The following is a 17,525-nucleotide window of genomic DNA, read 5'->3' on the forward strand; positions in this document are numbered from 1 at the left end:
TGTTTGTAAATAATAAATATATGATTTTCATTGCTGACAGAGATCATATGGGAATACTTTGATGGATATTAAAAGTGGGACGTCCCTGATATAAACTTAAGTCTAGGAAAATGTGTGTTTAAAAATGTTGATAGGAGATCATAAGAATCAATGAATCTTTACATCAAAAGGGGTAAATTTGTCTTATATTGTGAAAAATGAGTATAAATTGGAATATAATTTTAAAGAGTGTATTTAAAGTCTTTACTCACCAGATTATCAAACCGCAAAGCATCCTCATCGCTGAGACCCATGCTGCGTGTTAGCTGCAAATAGGTGGATGTGATGGGCTTCAACCGCTCCAAGTCCAGAGGCGGCAGCGGTACAGGCAACGGATGCTGATCCGTTGAAGCAGCAGCGCCACGCAGCGTCAACAGTTGGGGAATGCGAAGATCTGCCAATGGCTTGGGTGGACTGAGTAGCTCCAGTTTAAGGGGCGGCATGGCAACGGGCGTGGAATGCGAGGTGGGCTGCCCATTGCTGCTGGAACTGCAACTGGAAAATGGAGCTTTTGTTAAATTGATGGGCGTATGTGGTATGGAGGGCGTGGCCAGCGAAACGATCGGTGAGCGTGCACGAGACGAGCTATCAGGGGATGTCTTCAATTGCTGAGAGCCGGACGCAGTTGGCGTCGGGGAAACTGTCTTGGGAGGCGCTGTCACGGACAACGGCTTGACTTGTGTCTGACTATTGTTATTAGATGTTGTTGTTGTTGTTGCTGCTGTGCTGGTGGTGGTAGCTGCTGTGGTAGCTGCTGTGATAGAGGTGGTGGTGGTTGGATAGCTAAGACTCTGCAGCAGACTGCTGCCGTAAAGGGGCGGTGCTAAAACCGGCTGACTGAGCAACGAGCCACCGGCATAGAAGCGTCGCATGAAGTCGTAATAGCGAACTAGATTATCCCGCGACTTCAACAGCTGCATATCGATGCCGTGGAGCTGTGCGGGGTCAGTCAGGGGATGGGGCAAAGGGGGTAAGGGGGCTGCTGTTGCTGTCTCAACTGGCGCCGCTGGCGGACTAAGCGGACGTTGTAATTGACTCTTCACTCGTATCTTGGGCACGCTGACCGACGCTGTTTCGACAGCCACCTCGACTTTGGCCGAGCTTATGTTAGTGTTGGGACTGGGGGCTGGAGCTGTAATGGCATCCAGCTGGTTGGCACTGGCGCTGCTTGCAACAGATCCTGCGGTCAGGGGGGCATGTGCCTTGAGATCGGCACTCGAGTGGCGACGCCGTTTGGCCGCAGGACCCGTTTCCAGGGAGCTTTCGGTGTGCGATGAGTAGCTCAAGTAGTTCTCCACTTCTGACGAACTCTCATTGCCCACCAGCTCCGACTCCTTGCCGCCCATTGCGGGCGATGAGGGTCTCAGGTTCTTTTTGCATTCAGGGCAAATGGTTAGAAATCGTGTGACGGCTTCACGGGGCAGAAAAGCATAAGTCTCTGTGATCTAGATGAAAGAGAGAAGAAATAAACAATATACATTTATAAATATATATTAGAAGTCTAGATGTACATGTGTCATGCTAGTAGTCTTTATGTAGACTTAATATTTATATCTACATCTAACTGAATAACATTTTATAATACTATACAATATATTTAGTACGAAGTATTATATCTACATATGGTAATAAAAGAAAATATAATTATGTCAACTCGAATTTTAATGCAATTTTCGTGTGACCAGTAAGTAAGAACAAGTAAGAAAGCTACAGTCGAGTGTACTCGACTGTGAGATACCCGCTACCCATTTTGAATAAAAGCAATACATTTTGCGGTTTTTTTTTATCAAAATATACCGATTATACTGCAAAAATACTAAAAACATACCAAATGGTATATGTGGTATTTCGATATAACACCGCAATCAAAATATACCATAGACGGCACAATATACCAGATTGTCAGCCAAAGCAACTAAGACCCCTAGTAAGTAGGCGTTTTTGCCCATACAAAAGTATTTCTTTAATAACTTCGACAATTTTGATCTGATCGCAACCGAAATTTCAGGAATCATAACTACTATAGTTATTATTATATATACCAAATTTCGCAACTCTAGCTTTAAGGCGGAAGGGGGCGTGGCAAAAATTTGAAACAAACTTGATCTGCGTGCAAACATAACAAATGCTGTCGAAAAAAAATTATAGCTCTATCTCTTATAGTCTCTGAGATCTAGGTGTTCATACGGACAGACGGACAGACACATAGACACACAGACGGACAGACGGACATGGCTAGATCGTCTCGGCTGTTGACGCTGATCAAGAATATATATACTTTATAGGGTCGGAGATGCCTCGTTCTACCTGTTACATACATTTCCTGTCGGCACAAAGTTATAATACCCTTCTACTCTAGGGTATAAAAACGCGGCTAGGAGAATTTTGCATCTAAGTGAACTCTTAGCATCTCTTAATGCATTTTTAGTTTTTATACCCGCTACCCATAGGGTAGAAGGGTATTATAACTTTGTGCCGGCAGGAAATGTATGTAACAGGTAGAAGGAGGCATCTCCGACCCTATAAAGTATATATATTCTTGATCAGCTTTAACAGCCGAGACGATCTAGCCATGTCCGTCTGTCCGTCTGTCCGTCTGTGTGTCTGTGTGTCTGAGTGTCTGTCCGTCCGGCCGTATGAACACCTAGATCTCAGAGACTATAAGAGATAGAGCTATAATTTTTTTTCGACAGCATTTGTTATGTTTGCACGCAGATCAAGTTTGTTTCAAATTTTTGCCACGCCCACTTCCGCCCCCGCAAATCAAAAAAATCGAATAACAAGCGTAATTTTAAAGTTAGAGTTGCGAATTTTGGTATATATAATAATAACTATAGTAGTTATGATTCCTGAAAATTTGGTTGCGATCAGATGAAAATTGTCGAAGTTATTAAAGAAATACTTTTGTATGGGCAAACACGCCTACTTACTAGGGGTCTTAGTTGCTTTAGATGACAATCTGGTATATTGTGCCGTCTATGGTATATTTTGAATGCGGTACTATATCAATATACCAAATATACTATTTGGTATATTTTTAGTATTTTTGCAGTATATTCGGTATATTTTGAGAAAATTATCGCAAAATATATTTCTTTTATTCAAAATGGGTAGCGGGTATCTCACAGTCGAGTGCACTCGACTGTAGCTTTCTTACTTGTTTTTTTTTTTGTCACTGTGAAAATATGCGGCGAAGTGAACTTTTGCAGCTAAGTAAATTCATTTAAATACACTTTTGTCGCTAACTGAAACTAAGTGAGCACTTCACTTCTGTCAAACGAATGCATTCAACACTCCTGCCAAACATTATACTCTATGAAATTTTTGTTGAATTTGAAGAATAATAGCATAATGAGTAATGCACAAAATGTGACCGTAGAAACAGCACAAATGCTTCAATTTTAGCTAGACTGCAAGTGTATTAAAACTATACGATACAAATAAATATTCTTAGGTACAGTGAATAGTGACCCCTAAGTAAGGAAATGGTTTATACGCTACACTCACAATGCGATACGTGCGTTTCTGACCCGCATGCATGCCACTGCGTCCGCCCAGCTCCATGTGCACGTTGTAGATGATATCAAAGAATTCCTCCACGCAAGCCACCTTGCGGTAGATGCGACGACCAAAGTCCTTGCTAGCTGAAGCTGCGAACAGATCGACGGCGCCTGGATTATCGGAGAGAACTGCAGTGCTGGGCAGCGGCTGAAGAAGCCGATGACTGCCCGGCGCCTCCTCGAATCCCTCAGGTCGCTTGGTGGTAAAACCTGCAATGAAAGTAGTTAAGCCACTTGTCTTAGTCAAGGCTATGGCTTAAAATGAGTTCAGCTTACCCTTTGTCTTCACCCAGAAGCGAAACTTGGAGCTGTCCGGACGACTGTGTTCCTTGCCCTCGAGTGCTTTTAGAATGCGCGCCTTCTTGCGCAGCGTTATCGTCTTGGTCTTTGCCTGATCGCCATAGGTTTTTAATGCCCAGGGCTGGAACAACTCGTAGATGACATCACGCTCACCGGCCAATTTGGCAAGCGGCGGACCTGCCACGGGCTGCTCCAGTTCATCCACATCCGCATCGTAGGCAGCCTCTGCCTCGGGCTCCAGTTCACTCACTGTGACTGGAGAGCTCTCCTCGCGCTCATCGATGGCGTAGAGTTTTCGCTTATTGCTGCTACTCTCCGTCATGCCGAGTGTCGAGGACTCAGAGAGCTGCTTACGATTGCCATTGGATTGCTCCATATGTGTATGAAATTTTGTTAAAATATCTAATAAAATTCAATTTGTGATCAAGGCAAAGTCCAAGCGATGTAGCAGCGCATTAATTTTGATATGGGTTTTGAAATTTTTGAGTGGCTTTGTTATATTGAAATCAATTCTTCGTTTTGTGGGATTTCATGGAGTTCACTGCAAATTAAAGGGAAAAATCACTAATCAAATTTCGAATTCACAATTAATCTTGATTTTCACAACTTCACTGCACTTTAAATTTTCACATGAATAGTTTATCAATTCGATCGATTCACACTTACATTTAATTTTGTTTTGTTATTTTCATAAGTTAAAACGTGCACAACGAAAATGGTCAACAAAAGGGACAATAAAAACAAATGTTAATTTTGTAACAACATTAAAAACATAAAACATTAAACAGAAATCCCCACATTAACGAAAAACAAATGGGAGAATTTCAATAGAGGGAACAAAGCCAAAACAGAAAAGTTGCGAACGCGACGCGACCGAAATGAAAGTTCAAACTCAACTGATCAGCTTTGGGTCCAGTCGATGCCATCGTAGAGCAAAGATGCTGTCCAAGAATAGGTAATCAGGTTCAGGTCCAGGTCCAGGTCCAGTCGAAGACAGGCTGGGCCAGATGCAAACCGGTTGCTTGACCGGTCATCTTTGAACTTTGTACATCAAGTTAATGAAGGCCAGTAGTCTCTGCCAAAGGGGTGGCTGCTCAAGACTACATAAGGAAATCTTCCACAAATAAATAGATAATCATGTGCCTACCTCAATAATTGTACAATTGTAGTCAGAGACAATAAGAGTGAGCGGGGCCAACCCAATGTGGGCTGCGCTCAGCATTGTGCTTTTAAGGAATGCCGAAAAATGTCTTCCTGAAAATCAACCCGCTATTCACTCTGTCTCTCTCTGAAGCAACCCCTAAAGTTGGCCCAAGTATTTTGCATTTTTCGTAGCATACTTTTCGGCGGTGAGAGTTCCACGCTTTGGTTGTTTCCTTAAAAAAATGTTTTACGCTCATTTTTCTCGCTCGCCCACATGTTGTGGCACGTTTAGACGCCCACTTGCCACCCGCCGCCTGTTGCGCCTTTTTTCGCCTTGAAATACGCATTGTTTTGCTTTTGTTTTGGCTTTCGGTTTCGCTTGTTGTTTCTTTGCCTGTCACCGCGCCACATGTTGCGCCTTCATACCCAAATTGGAGTATAAAAGAATTATGTTGGCATAGTGAAAAAATAAGAGTTCTCAGTAAAACTCGGAGTTAGCAATAATCTTTCACTAACTATATGTAAATTCCTTTCTTCTGAATTTCAGTTTGCGCGCGAAATTATACAACGGAATTTTACATTCTCCGTTTTCGATTTTGGGGTGGTTGTAGCTGTATCTCCTTAAGGGTTATCTATTTGCTTTGATTATTCTTTATGTGCAGGAATTGCTAAGCAACTTTTCGGGACTCCTGATTGGCCGCTGGAAGTGTCCCAGAACTGAGAACTTCCCTCCGTGTCTTGGTCTCAGTGTTTATCTGACTTCTGTCTGCGGCTCAGCATCTACAGGCCAAGATCAACTTAATTGCTGGACCCTCATAACATCGACACAAAACTGGATCTTTTTGCATAAAATTTCTTGTGCTTTAACCGCCAAAATTACGCAGACATCAACTGTCAGTTACTGAAAATATTAAAGACTGACCGGTTTTATGTAACGTTTTTCTTGAAATCTCTGGAAGCTGACAGTAATTAGAGATGAAAATAAACATACGTATTGCTTAACGGTTTTCTGGAATAAGTCTGCAAATGTGCATAGGTCAGACGTCATTATATGAGGATTAAAGTTAGAAAGTTGTTTTAACACAATTTATTACTTTACCAAACTTTCGATTTAGATGGTTTACTAAATATAGCTCATATTATTAGAGGGCTTAGAAAATCAATAAAAATTATGCAGTGTATTGTAATAATTATATATTTAGTAGTAGTAGTAGTAGTTACGTTCAAAATAAACCATAATTTACAAAACATACCAGATATTGTATCGACTCGACAGCATCAGCAAATTTTTGCAAAATCAAAAAATCTTTTTAGTAAATTCCACAATTTTGATCTGAACGTCACGAATGATAAATAATGTGGTTAATAGTGTATGAATTAAAATTTAAATTACGCTTTCTATTCAATTGTTGCGAATGGGGCGGGTAAAAAATTTGAAACAAAATCGTTCTGCGTGCAAAAATAAGTGATGTCGAAAAAAGTTTCATTTCTTTCTCTTATAGTCTCTGAGATATGGAAAGACTGACATAGTTATATCATTTTCATCTGGCACAAATTTTTACCCTTTTACCTTATGGGTAGGTGATAAAATGAGATCACTTAAAATGCTTCTTCTTATCCCCCATAAGTGCAATGTGCATGTCTTCTATTTTTTCCACTATATATAACTCCTAATAAGAGATAGCATAAAATTCATTGACTATATTTACCGAATGTGGACTGCAATCGCATACTCTCTCGCTAAACAGGAGCTCATTAGGGTCTGCGTCTCATCGGCTATGCATTGAAATTTGCAGTCACTTGTGAAAAAATCAATGCATGTCTGAGTAATCGATGCCGCCTAATGGAATATCTAAGCTAATAGGGCCAGCATCGGTCAACTGTGAGAGGGAGAGAGAAGTCAGTGAAGTTAGCGAAGTCACTTCGATGGGGGACATTTCAGGCTACGCAGTCAGTGCGCCTTCGAGGACAATTAGTGCAACGACTTGGAGACAAACAATGCGAAACAGTCGCAGCAGTATCAGCAGCCTCTTGACCATTTGTTGAGCTAATGTTTGGCAGCAAAGTCTTGGCATTTGGTTAGTAATTAGCAAACTGGCCAAATAACATGAATAAATCTCTCGCTCGCTGGTCACTGGCTAAGTGGCAAGACGATGGTCAACTGGTTACGCCAGAGGAGCTGAGAGGAAAAGAGTGGAATGGAGGCTAGAGCACAACAGCATCTGCAGCAGGACATTAGTAGACATTGGGCATAAACGAGTTTCTTCGATGGTGATTCAAACTTTCTCACGCTCAGCTCAGCATCAGCATCGAGAACCGAGAACCGAGTACCGAGAATCAAGAATCGAGCATCCGTGGCAGGACATGAAACTTTTATAAAAATCTTCTGAACTTTCACATCAAAATTTCAACAGATTTGAGCGCAAAAAACAGGCCGGTTTTTCAAACTGGACACAGCATCAATGTGCAGAGAGGCGAGACGTTGAACTTTGACACGCATCCCGGCCAAGATGCAACCCCTTTTGGTCACTTCCTTGTTTTTGGGGTGGATTCCAAGATGCTGCTGCCCGTTGTTGTCCTTTTGATTTGCAATCTTTCTGGCCCGCATATATCCTCTTCACTATTCTACCTTATATTTTGGGCAGCTAATGTCCAGTTTCTTGTGTCGTTCCCATTGTGTGTGAATTCGACTGCTTAGATGTGGCTGAGATGATGATCTTGCTTCACTCTTATCGTTGTTGTTGCTCTTAATGATGCTGTGCCAAAGGACACCAATAAAAAGTCCACACATTTTAAAACGCATCTGAAGTTATACAACCAGTTTCTTTTAAATGGACTGACCATCATGGGTAAATGTTTTGTGGATTTCTCTAATGCAACTCATAAATCTATGACATCATTTATGAAAAAAAATGTTTTCCAAAATTATTGAGAATATTTACTATTTTACTTTAACGTTTTCTTATTTAACAACAAGAAGTGAATTTTTGTAAATATCATTCCAGATGTTGTTACGGAAGTGAGTTTAAAATTTGGCTTACTTAGTACAATAAATCGCGCGATCGATATTATAAAAAAGATTTTTTTGATTGGCAAGTTAATTGCACCCTTTTGTAATGTGATGAATATTTGGGTAATGGATTTATTTATATATTTAACAATAATAATTTATTTAATTATGATTATTTATTTACTTAACATATACTATGCGCAGTCTACATTATATAAAAAACAAATAATAATAATAATGTAGTTGCATTAATATTAAATGAAAACAAAACAAATTCCATTAATCACAAAAGCACAATTAGATAGTTACTTTTGTTATTTCTTGAAGTTAAATAATTGGTTACCGTTCCCTCAAAGATTGTAAAATGAAAAACAAACAAATTAAATATTAAATAAATAAGCTTAAGGCGTTTAGTAACTCAGGGAAGATTAGGAAGGAGGGAAAATTAAAATTATTTTATTTAAATTCATTGAATAAGACTAAAAAGACAAAATGAATGTTATAATAATAATTAGGTGTACTGTTCTTTATTTTAATAACAATTAAAAAGGCATAAGAGATATAGTATGTATATGCTTCGATATTGGGAAATACGAACCTATAGCTATAGCTACCCCCAGGTATCTCATGTTACATTTTCAAGTTTGAGGGAGGAAGCCCTGAATGGCAATTAGTTTTCCCTTGGGTCTTTTCAACAATTACAATTGAATGGACTAAAAACTCTATTTTCATTTCTTTAACTTGTTCTCTTTGTCTGTGTTGTTGTTGTTGTTATTGTTGTTGCTTTTGTTATGGTTGTTTGATGTCTACTTTTCAAATGCGTGCAATTCATTTGGCGCTTTTTGTTCACGAACACGTCCCTGGGGACTGTGTCGATGCACTGAGCACTGAGCACTGTGTGCTCTGTGTGCTGTGCGTGGAAGCGTTCGATAAATTTCAATTACTAACCCAATTAAAAAGTGTTGTGCGCTTTTAGGTGCCCAAATAAAACGCGACAAACAAATAAAATAAATATGCAACAAATATTTGCAATATATTTGTGCAGAGCTTAAAGCAACAACAACAGCAGCAGCAAAACGTTTTTACTCCTCTTTTTTTTGGTTTTTTAAATCTATGTTTTGCTTTAATTGTTGTTGATGTTATTGTTGTTGTTGCTGTTGTTGTTGATGCAGCGACGACGCCGTCGCCACCATCATGACACATACGCACCATTGGCCCCGCCGGCTGTCCGTCCGGGGTGTATTTTTTTTGTGTTGTGTTTATACTACGGCTACCTCTACTTCTGCCCTTGCCACTTACCATTCGCCTCCCCCGCATGCTGTGGCAATCACTGCACCTATATATATATAGATATATATATATATTTCTGTGTGTGTGTGTATATGTATCTGCACACATATATGCAATATATACGCCCTGATCCCGGCCAGAAAAATATCGCTTCGGCCCGTTTGCTTGCACGCGTTTTCGCATTTGGGCATCTCTTTTGCTTTTTGTGTTCATTTTTTGATGGCATCGATGCGGACGACGCACGGCCTCTGGGGCGGGAGGAATGAGGGGAACGAGAGGAACGCCGAGGCCAATGGTGGGGCATGACAATGTGCGTGCAACGTGCGGCGACGCCGACGCCGGCGCTGTTCGAGCGGTACCGTTATATATTTTTATATATTTTATTTTTCATTCGCGCACGCACACAATAAAACCCATAAAAAACGGCAGCGGCTGCACTCGCAAAAAACGAACAAGAGGTAAATAATGTACAACTGCAGAGATGCAGAGAGAGCTGAGGATGCAACCTGACAGATAGGCAGCCAATGCGTTGCATACTTTTAGGCGCGGCGGCAGCTTTTACAACACATACTGCCTATTCGGCGGAAGGGAGGGGGGAATGCATCTGTGTGTGTGTGTGTGTGTGTGATAGGGCGTTGTCTGTTTTATTCATTTTTTGTGCGTGCAGCAGCAGCAGCAGCGGCTGAAAGAACAACAACAAAAAAAAAAAGGACACACACAAAAAAAAATACCCGCTGCTCTGGCACTTTTGACAACAACAACAAAGTTAATGATAACAACAACAGCAGCAACAACAACAACACGCGCAGCTACAACAATAACAGCAAATAATTGAAACGTTGGCGTCGCTGTCGTTGCCTCTGATGCTGCTTCTGCCTCTGCCAGCTTCATTGCAGTTGACGTTGTTGTCCGTTGCAGCGAGCTCTCCACTCGCTTTGTGCGTTTTTATATTGCAACTGAAATATGCGTTAATTTATGTTGCGTTGTTAAGCTGCACACACACACACACACACACTCACACTCGCACACATACACCTCCTTCTTTTTTGGAATTACTCCTCTGCCAAAGCTCATTATTTGCCCTCTTCAATCAGCCTCCCTATTCGCATTCTTCTCCACACATCTTTCCCTTCTCTTTGGTACCGCAATCCTGGCTGTTTGTTTGTCTTGTTCCCTCCATCTCCCTATCTCACTCCCCCCCCCCTCGCACTTGCCCTATCAATTTGTTTGTTCGTCTGTAATTTTTACCGACAAGCAAAAGAATTACAATACATCCAGATTCAAAACTATACAATATCATCGTATGATTGATACATTTTTTATTTTTTTAATTTGATGGGATTTTAAATGTTTTCGTCTTGTAGCAAATGACATCTGTTAATGAATACTTACAGTTATCAGGAACATGCAGCTTATTTGCTTTAAGTCATCTACGTTTCATATTTCAAAAGTTTACTTGAAATTTCAACTCCACTTCAAAGTAGTAACTGAACCAATCTGTGTCACTCTAATAATAAAAATAAGTATTCCATTATGCCCAAGAAGTTGGAGAAAAAGCACAATTATTTTTAATAATAACAATAATTTATTAGACTAAGATAATATTCATCTAGTATATTTCATAAATCAATTTACAAAATTTGTATTTGCAAATATAAAATGAGATACCCGCTACCCATTTTGAATAAAAGCAATATATTTTGTGGTATTTTATTATATTATTATATACTACAAAAATACTAAAAATACCAATTGGTATATGTGGTATATTTATATAGTACCGCATTCAAAATATACCATAGACGGCACAATATACCAGATTGTCAGCCAAAGCAACTCAGACCCCTAGTAAGTAGGCGTTTTTGCCCATACAAAAGTATTTCTTTAATAATTTCGACAATTTTTATTTGATCGTAACCAAATTTTCAGGAATCATAACTACTATAGTTATTATTGTATATACCCAAAATCGTAGCTCTAGCTTTAAAATTACTCTTGTAATTTTTTTGATTTGCGGGGGCGGAAGGGGGCGTGGCAGAAATTTGAAACAAACTTGATCTGCGTGCAAACATAACAAATGCTGTCGAAAAAAATTATAGCTCTATCTCTTATAGTCTCTGAGATCTAGGTGTTCATACGGACAGACGAACTGACGGACAGACACACAGACGGACAGACGGACAGACACACAGACGGACAGACACACAGACGGACATGGCTAGATCGTCTCGGCTGTTGACGCTGATCAAGAATATATATACTTTATAGGGTCGGAGATGCCTCCTTCCACCTGTTACATACATTTCCTGTCGGCACAAAGTTATAATATCCTTCTACCCTATGGGTAGCGGGTATAAATATATCAAAAATGATTAAATAAACTCTGAAGTTGATTTCTATTTAAAGAAGACAACGCTCAATGTGACAAATCCGTTATCATATGAATATAGATGATAGTATGACGGATAATTTATTTAAAATATTTTTTGTAATATAAAAATTAATAATACAAAATTATTTCTATTTTTTTTTTCAATATGCTTATACCGAAAACTTTTCAGTTTTCCTTTACTTTCTTGGTTTTTATACCCGCTACCCATAAGGTGGAAGGGTATTATTTCGTTGTGCCTGAAGGAAATGTGTGTAAGAGGCAGAAGAAGTCATTTACGATCCAATTAAGTATATATGTATGTATATTCATGATCAGCGCCAACAGCCGAGTTAATATATTCATGTCCGTCTGTCTGTCCGTGCTAGATCCCAGAGACAATAAGAAATAGAGTACTTGTTAAGTTTGCACAAAAGTTTGTTTCAAATTTTTAACACGCCTACGTCCGCCCCGCAAATCGACAAAATCGAATAGCAAGCGTAATTTTGATGCTAGAGTCGCGATGTTTGGTATATATAATATAATAACAAAATCTGTATTTATGATTCCTGAATTTGATAGATACAAATTGTAGAATTTATTTAGGAAATACTTTTGTATAATAAAGAAAGCCAACTCCAATAGTTAGTCTTAGTTGCTTCGGCTGATAATCTGGTATGCTTAATACTCTATGGTATAATTTAAATATAGTACTATATTAATATACCAAATTTAGTCTTCGGTATATTGTAGTATTTTTCGGTATATTTTATATATTTTTTTTTTTTTTTTTTATATTGTAGAATTGAAAATGGGTAGCGGGTATTTTGTATATTATTACATTATTTAGTTTATTCGTAATATTTGAAATCAATTTTTAATTTGATATGATTTTAATATGAAGAATATTACATAAGGTCTTTTGACAACTTGAAAGAAGAATCTAAATTTTAATAATTTATTTTCAACATTCTTTTGCCAATATTTATTTTTTATGCCTTTCTAAAATTAAAGAAAATATAAGAATGTTTCAAAAACACATTAGAAAATAACAAATTTCGTCTACCTTTATGCACTGTTGTTCATTAGATGATTCATCAAAGAGCTGAAACTTTGCAGAAGAAATAGAAGCAGCTTGGAAAAAAGAATATCGAAATAAATCCCCCAACAATAGCAACATGCAACCGGCTAGAAACTGAATGTATGCTATATAAATGCAAGCTGTGCATATTTATTAATGCAATGCTGCATCGAATGTATATGTATGTGTGTGTGTGCTAGTGTGTGTGCGTGTGTGTATTGGTGTGCATTGCATTTTGCTGAAAATTAGATAGAGAGACGCACAAAAGTATGCACAGAGGCCAGGTCAAGTATTTATGGGGCCATATTTGTATTGGGTTGAGTTTTCTTGAGAAAATTATCAAAATAACCCCTTAGAGAATCCAGAGGAAGCAAAAACGGTAAAGTGCAACAACAACAACAACAACAGAGCCACAACAACAGCAAGAACAACAAAAACAACGACAAACACAAAAATGCAATTACTGAAATGATAACATGGCCTATGGAAGCAAAAAGGATTCGAGACGATTCCTTCTTCAACTGCTGGCCAAACTCAAGATGTTGATATCCTAGTCATGCAGATTGTACGTGTCCATGTGAGTATCAATGTGTGTGTTTGCGTGTGTGTGTAGATATGTGTCTGAAGTGAAGCATAAAATATATATTAATATATACAATATGGATATCAATGCGCAAAGCACAACGAAAGAAAAATACTCTTAAAAAAAATAAATAAAATTTAGCTTAGAGCACGTGAAAGTAATTAGTAATTAGTATCGTTTAGAAAATAAATTTCGTAAGCTAACTTTTGTTGTATTTTTTTATGTTTTTATCTTATTTTATTTAAAGTCAACTCTAAGCTGTTGTCATTGAAAAAATAAATACTTTTAAGGTTTGAAATCGGATACTAATAAAAACTTTAAAGAATCTTTTAGATATGCATCTTGCAACCCTAATAATTTTTATCTGGGAACACTGTCAATAAGTATTGACAGTTCGATATAATCTTTTTTTTAAGTTAAAGTCTCTTTTCCAGTTCTGCGCAAATCGCATCAATAAAAATTCTGTTATAATCAAATTTCATCTTATAATTCTAAAAAAAAAAAAATAAATTATTTATTAAATTTTAATAATTTAACAATATACATAAATTTATTACTATCAAGTTTTCAATAAACTTTTTCACTCATGAAGTGAAATGAAATAAACTACCTTTTTGTTTTGTTTAGAAAATAAATCGTTTAATCAATATTTAGTTGTAATTTTTTATGTTTTATTTTACATTATTTAAAGTAGATTCTAAATTTGTAATTTTAAAATTAGATACTACTAATTAAAACATTAAAACCCTTAAAGTAAATTGTATTTAAAAAGTCCCATAAAATTATAAACTAATAATACAAATCAGAACTTACAAATTACTGAATTAATATACATTCAGGTTAATTTATTATTAACTTAAGCATTGAAGATTTTGTTCAAATAAAATTAATTTAACAATATTTAATAAAATTAATCATTTCTTGAATTATTTTTTGGAATACTTTTGGGAAATAGCAAAATAATCAAGACCACAAATTAGTTAGTATCATTTTATGTCAGACTGAAAATTTCAGTATTTCAGTATTTTAGTACTGAATGAAATCAGTTAAGAAGTTACATGAGAGTATCCTTTTGTAGAGTATAAGAAACTTCTTCACCTGGAAGTATGTATGTATGTATGTATGGTATTTGAATGTGTGTACATTTGTAGATATAATATGTATGCGTTTGAGTGCAAGTCAAAGATTTTCTATTAAAATTTTAAATAATTCAATTTTACATTTTACCAAAAACATTGCAAATGAGTAAAGTAAACTAAGACACACATAGAGACTCTCACACACACACACACGCACACACTCAAAGTCACACGCACATTGTTGCAGCTGCATTCATGTGGATGTGTGTGAGCTGTGCGTGTTGCATCTTGTCAAAAATGTTTCATTATATTTGGTTTTGTCTTCCACTTGCCACTTGTGCAACGAAGAAAATCTTAAGCCTACTCGCAGGCGCCTCAGCTCGGGTCCATTGTCTTTGCCAAGCTTGGGAAAATCTATTGCACATGCTTAGGCATTGCTTGGGTCATCGTTTGACTCTGGCCGAAATCTCCCTCTCTCTCTCCCCCCCGCATGGAACGGGACGGGATGGGACGGGGTCGATTTTCAAGTGATTTTTCAGTACACCAGCTGCCTGTTCAGGGTGTTTCTTCTGGTCTCTTTGTACTCAACGTGTATATAATTAGATGCCATAGCATCCGAGTACCGAGTACAGTTTTCTATGTACTGTAAAACTGCCGGCAGGCCAAGCGCCGCTTATGTATCTCACTATATGCTATTTGAATAGTATATAACAAGAATATGAGTGTGAGTCTCAATCTGTGTGTGTGTGTATAAGTGTCTATTTTGTTGTTGTTGTTTGTTTGCTATGCGAATTTGCATCGAGCGCTCGGCATTTGTTCATTTGCCATTAGCCAAATTATGTAATTGGTTAGTTTTTTAGTATTCAGTGTGCGAATGAGTTCGTTTTATAATAATAAAATATGAAAAAATACTTTTTGATGACACTTTGGATTGCAAACAAATTTTTAATGCATTTTTAAATTGTCCCCTGAATATTTTATTATCAAAGACTTTATCTTTTATCACAACAATTTATATGAATAGGCGGGTTTAGGATGTTTTCATCCTCGCTCATGAGAAGGCGATATTCAAGTGACAATTAGTAATACTCAATTTCTAGAATTCTTATAAGTTTTGCCTAATAATTTCAGAGTATTTTTATGAAGCTTGAGTTTGGAATACTACAAAATTAATATTAATTTTCAGAATTAAAAAAATAATAAAAGAAATTTAACAAAATTTAAAAAAACAGAAAATTTTTAAAAATACTTGCAATATAATATTTTTACCCGCTACCCATAGGAGAACAATACAGTAAATGTATTGTTCTTTTTATTTAACTCATAAGCATAGGCTGGCCGATAATTCTTTTAGCATCGTATTGCATATGTATATCTTACTTAATTCTACTTATGTTAATGTTATAATGTCGCTAGCCTTGACACACTATTATGCATCGAGTACTAATTCTATAAGGTCTATACATTTTTGATCAGCGTGAACAGTTGAGACGATGCCAGTCTGTCTGTCTGACCGTCTATAAATTTCCGACAAGTTTGTGTCAACATTGCAAATCGAAGCAAGTAAGAAATCTACAGTCGAGTGTACTGGACTGTGAGATACCCGCTACCCATTTTGAATAAAATAAAAATATTGTGATATTAATTTCAAAATATGCCGAAAATACTACAAAAATACTAAAAATATAACAAATGGTATGTTTGGTATATCGATTTAGTACCACATTCAAAACATACCATAGACGGCACAATATACCAGATTGTCAGCCAAAGCAACTAAGACCCCTAGTAAGTAGGCGTTTTTGCCCATACAAAAGTATTTCTTTAATAACTTCGACAATTTCTATCTGATCGCAGATTTTCAGGAATCGTAACAACTATAGTAATTATTGTATGTACCAAAATTCCTAACTCTAGCTTTAAAATTACGCTTGTTATTCGATTTTTTTGATTTGCGGGGGCCGAAGTGGGCGTGGCAAAAATTTGAAACAAACTTGATCTGCGTGCAAACATAACAAATGCTGTCGAAAAAAAATTATAGCTCTATCTCTTATAGTCTCTGATATCCAGTGTTTCATACGGACAGACGGACAGACAGACAGACGGACATAGCTAGATATCCTTCTACGCCAACTTATTACGATACTTAGTTGCTTTGACTGACAATCTGATATATTTTGTACTCTACGGTATATTTTGAATGTACTCGTAGTGAGCAATATTAATGTACCAAACGTTAACTTTAATATTTTTTGTATTTTTTCAATATATTGTTAGAATATCGAGCACAAATGACAATTGCTTTCTAATTGCATTTTTTCCTGTCCAGGTCATATCTAGACATTAGAAGAAAACGATTATAGTATAAATAATCATCGTTGTTTTTAAAACAATTCAGAATTAATTAAATTTAATGGTTGTATTAGCATTTGAGATATAAACGTATTATATTTTTATTAATTAATTAATATACTCAAACTTTAATTTTTTAATTTCAAATGCCACAAATGCCATTGAATAGCAATGCACTAATTTTGACATTATTATGAATTGGCAATTAAAGAATATTATTACAAGTTTTTATCTGTCAATAATCATATAATAAATTACATCTATTATAGTTAATTGAAAGTTTAAATGTTAGCTTTAACTAGGTCAGAAATAAATCCGATTATATTGTCTCGACTCTTCACGCAAATCAAGACAAGTAAGAAAGTTACAGTCGAGAGTGCTCGACTGTGAGATACCCATTAAAAACATTAAGAATTTACCAACTAGTACTAAACACACAAGATTGTTCGCTAAAGCAACTAATGCCTTTTTTGTCATTTTAAAGTATCTTTTAAATAACTTCTACAGTTTGTATCTGACCGCATACTGTTGTTATTATTGTATGTACTATAGTAAATTTCGCGACACTAGTTTTAAATTTATGCTTGCTATTCGAATTGCGGGGGAGGAAAAAAAAAACTTGATTTGCGTGCAAATATTTTATATATGGGGTCGGAGATGCATCCTTCTGCCTGTTAAATGCATTTCCTGGAGACATAAAGTTATAATGCCCTTCTACCC

General features: G+C 36.9%; 1 protein-coding gene across 2 annotated transcripts in view; it reads right to left on the bottom strand.

The window, feature by feature from the left end:
- Positions 1 to 4,664, bottom strand: part of LOC117564619 (uncharacterized) — a 72,541-nt gene extending 67,877 nt beyond the window's left edge. The window contains exons 1-4 of one of the 2 annotated variants that reach the window (XM_052002328.1): positions 4,566 to 4,664; positions 3,876 to 4,440; positions 3,547 to 3,809; positions 252 to 1,484 (exon numbers count right to left, since the gene is read on the bottom strand). In XM_052002328.1, coding sequence (XP_051858288.1) covers positions 252 to 1,484; positions 3,547 to 3,809; positions 3,876 to 4,275 — 1,896 coding nt within the window. In that variant the 5' untranslated portion in view covers positions 4,276 to 4,440; positions 4,566 to 4,664. Of the gene's footprint in view, positions 1 to 251; positions 1,485 to 3,546; positions 3,810 to 3,875; positions 4,441 to 4,565 lie in introns of those variants that run through there. The other variant, XM_034243473.2, reaches the window with a different exon arrangement.
- Between the last annotated feature and the right edge of the window lie 12,861 nt (positions 4,665 to 17,525).

Source organism: Drosophila albomicans, chromosome 2L, assembly GCF_009650485.2.
Source record: "Drosophila albomicans strain 15112-1751.03 chromosome 2L, ASM965048v2, whole genome shotgun sequence".
In the NCBI taxonomy this organism is placed as follows: Eukaryota; Metazoa; Arthropoda; class Insecta; order Diptera; family Drosophilidae; genus Drosophila; species Drosophila albomicans.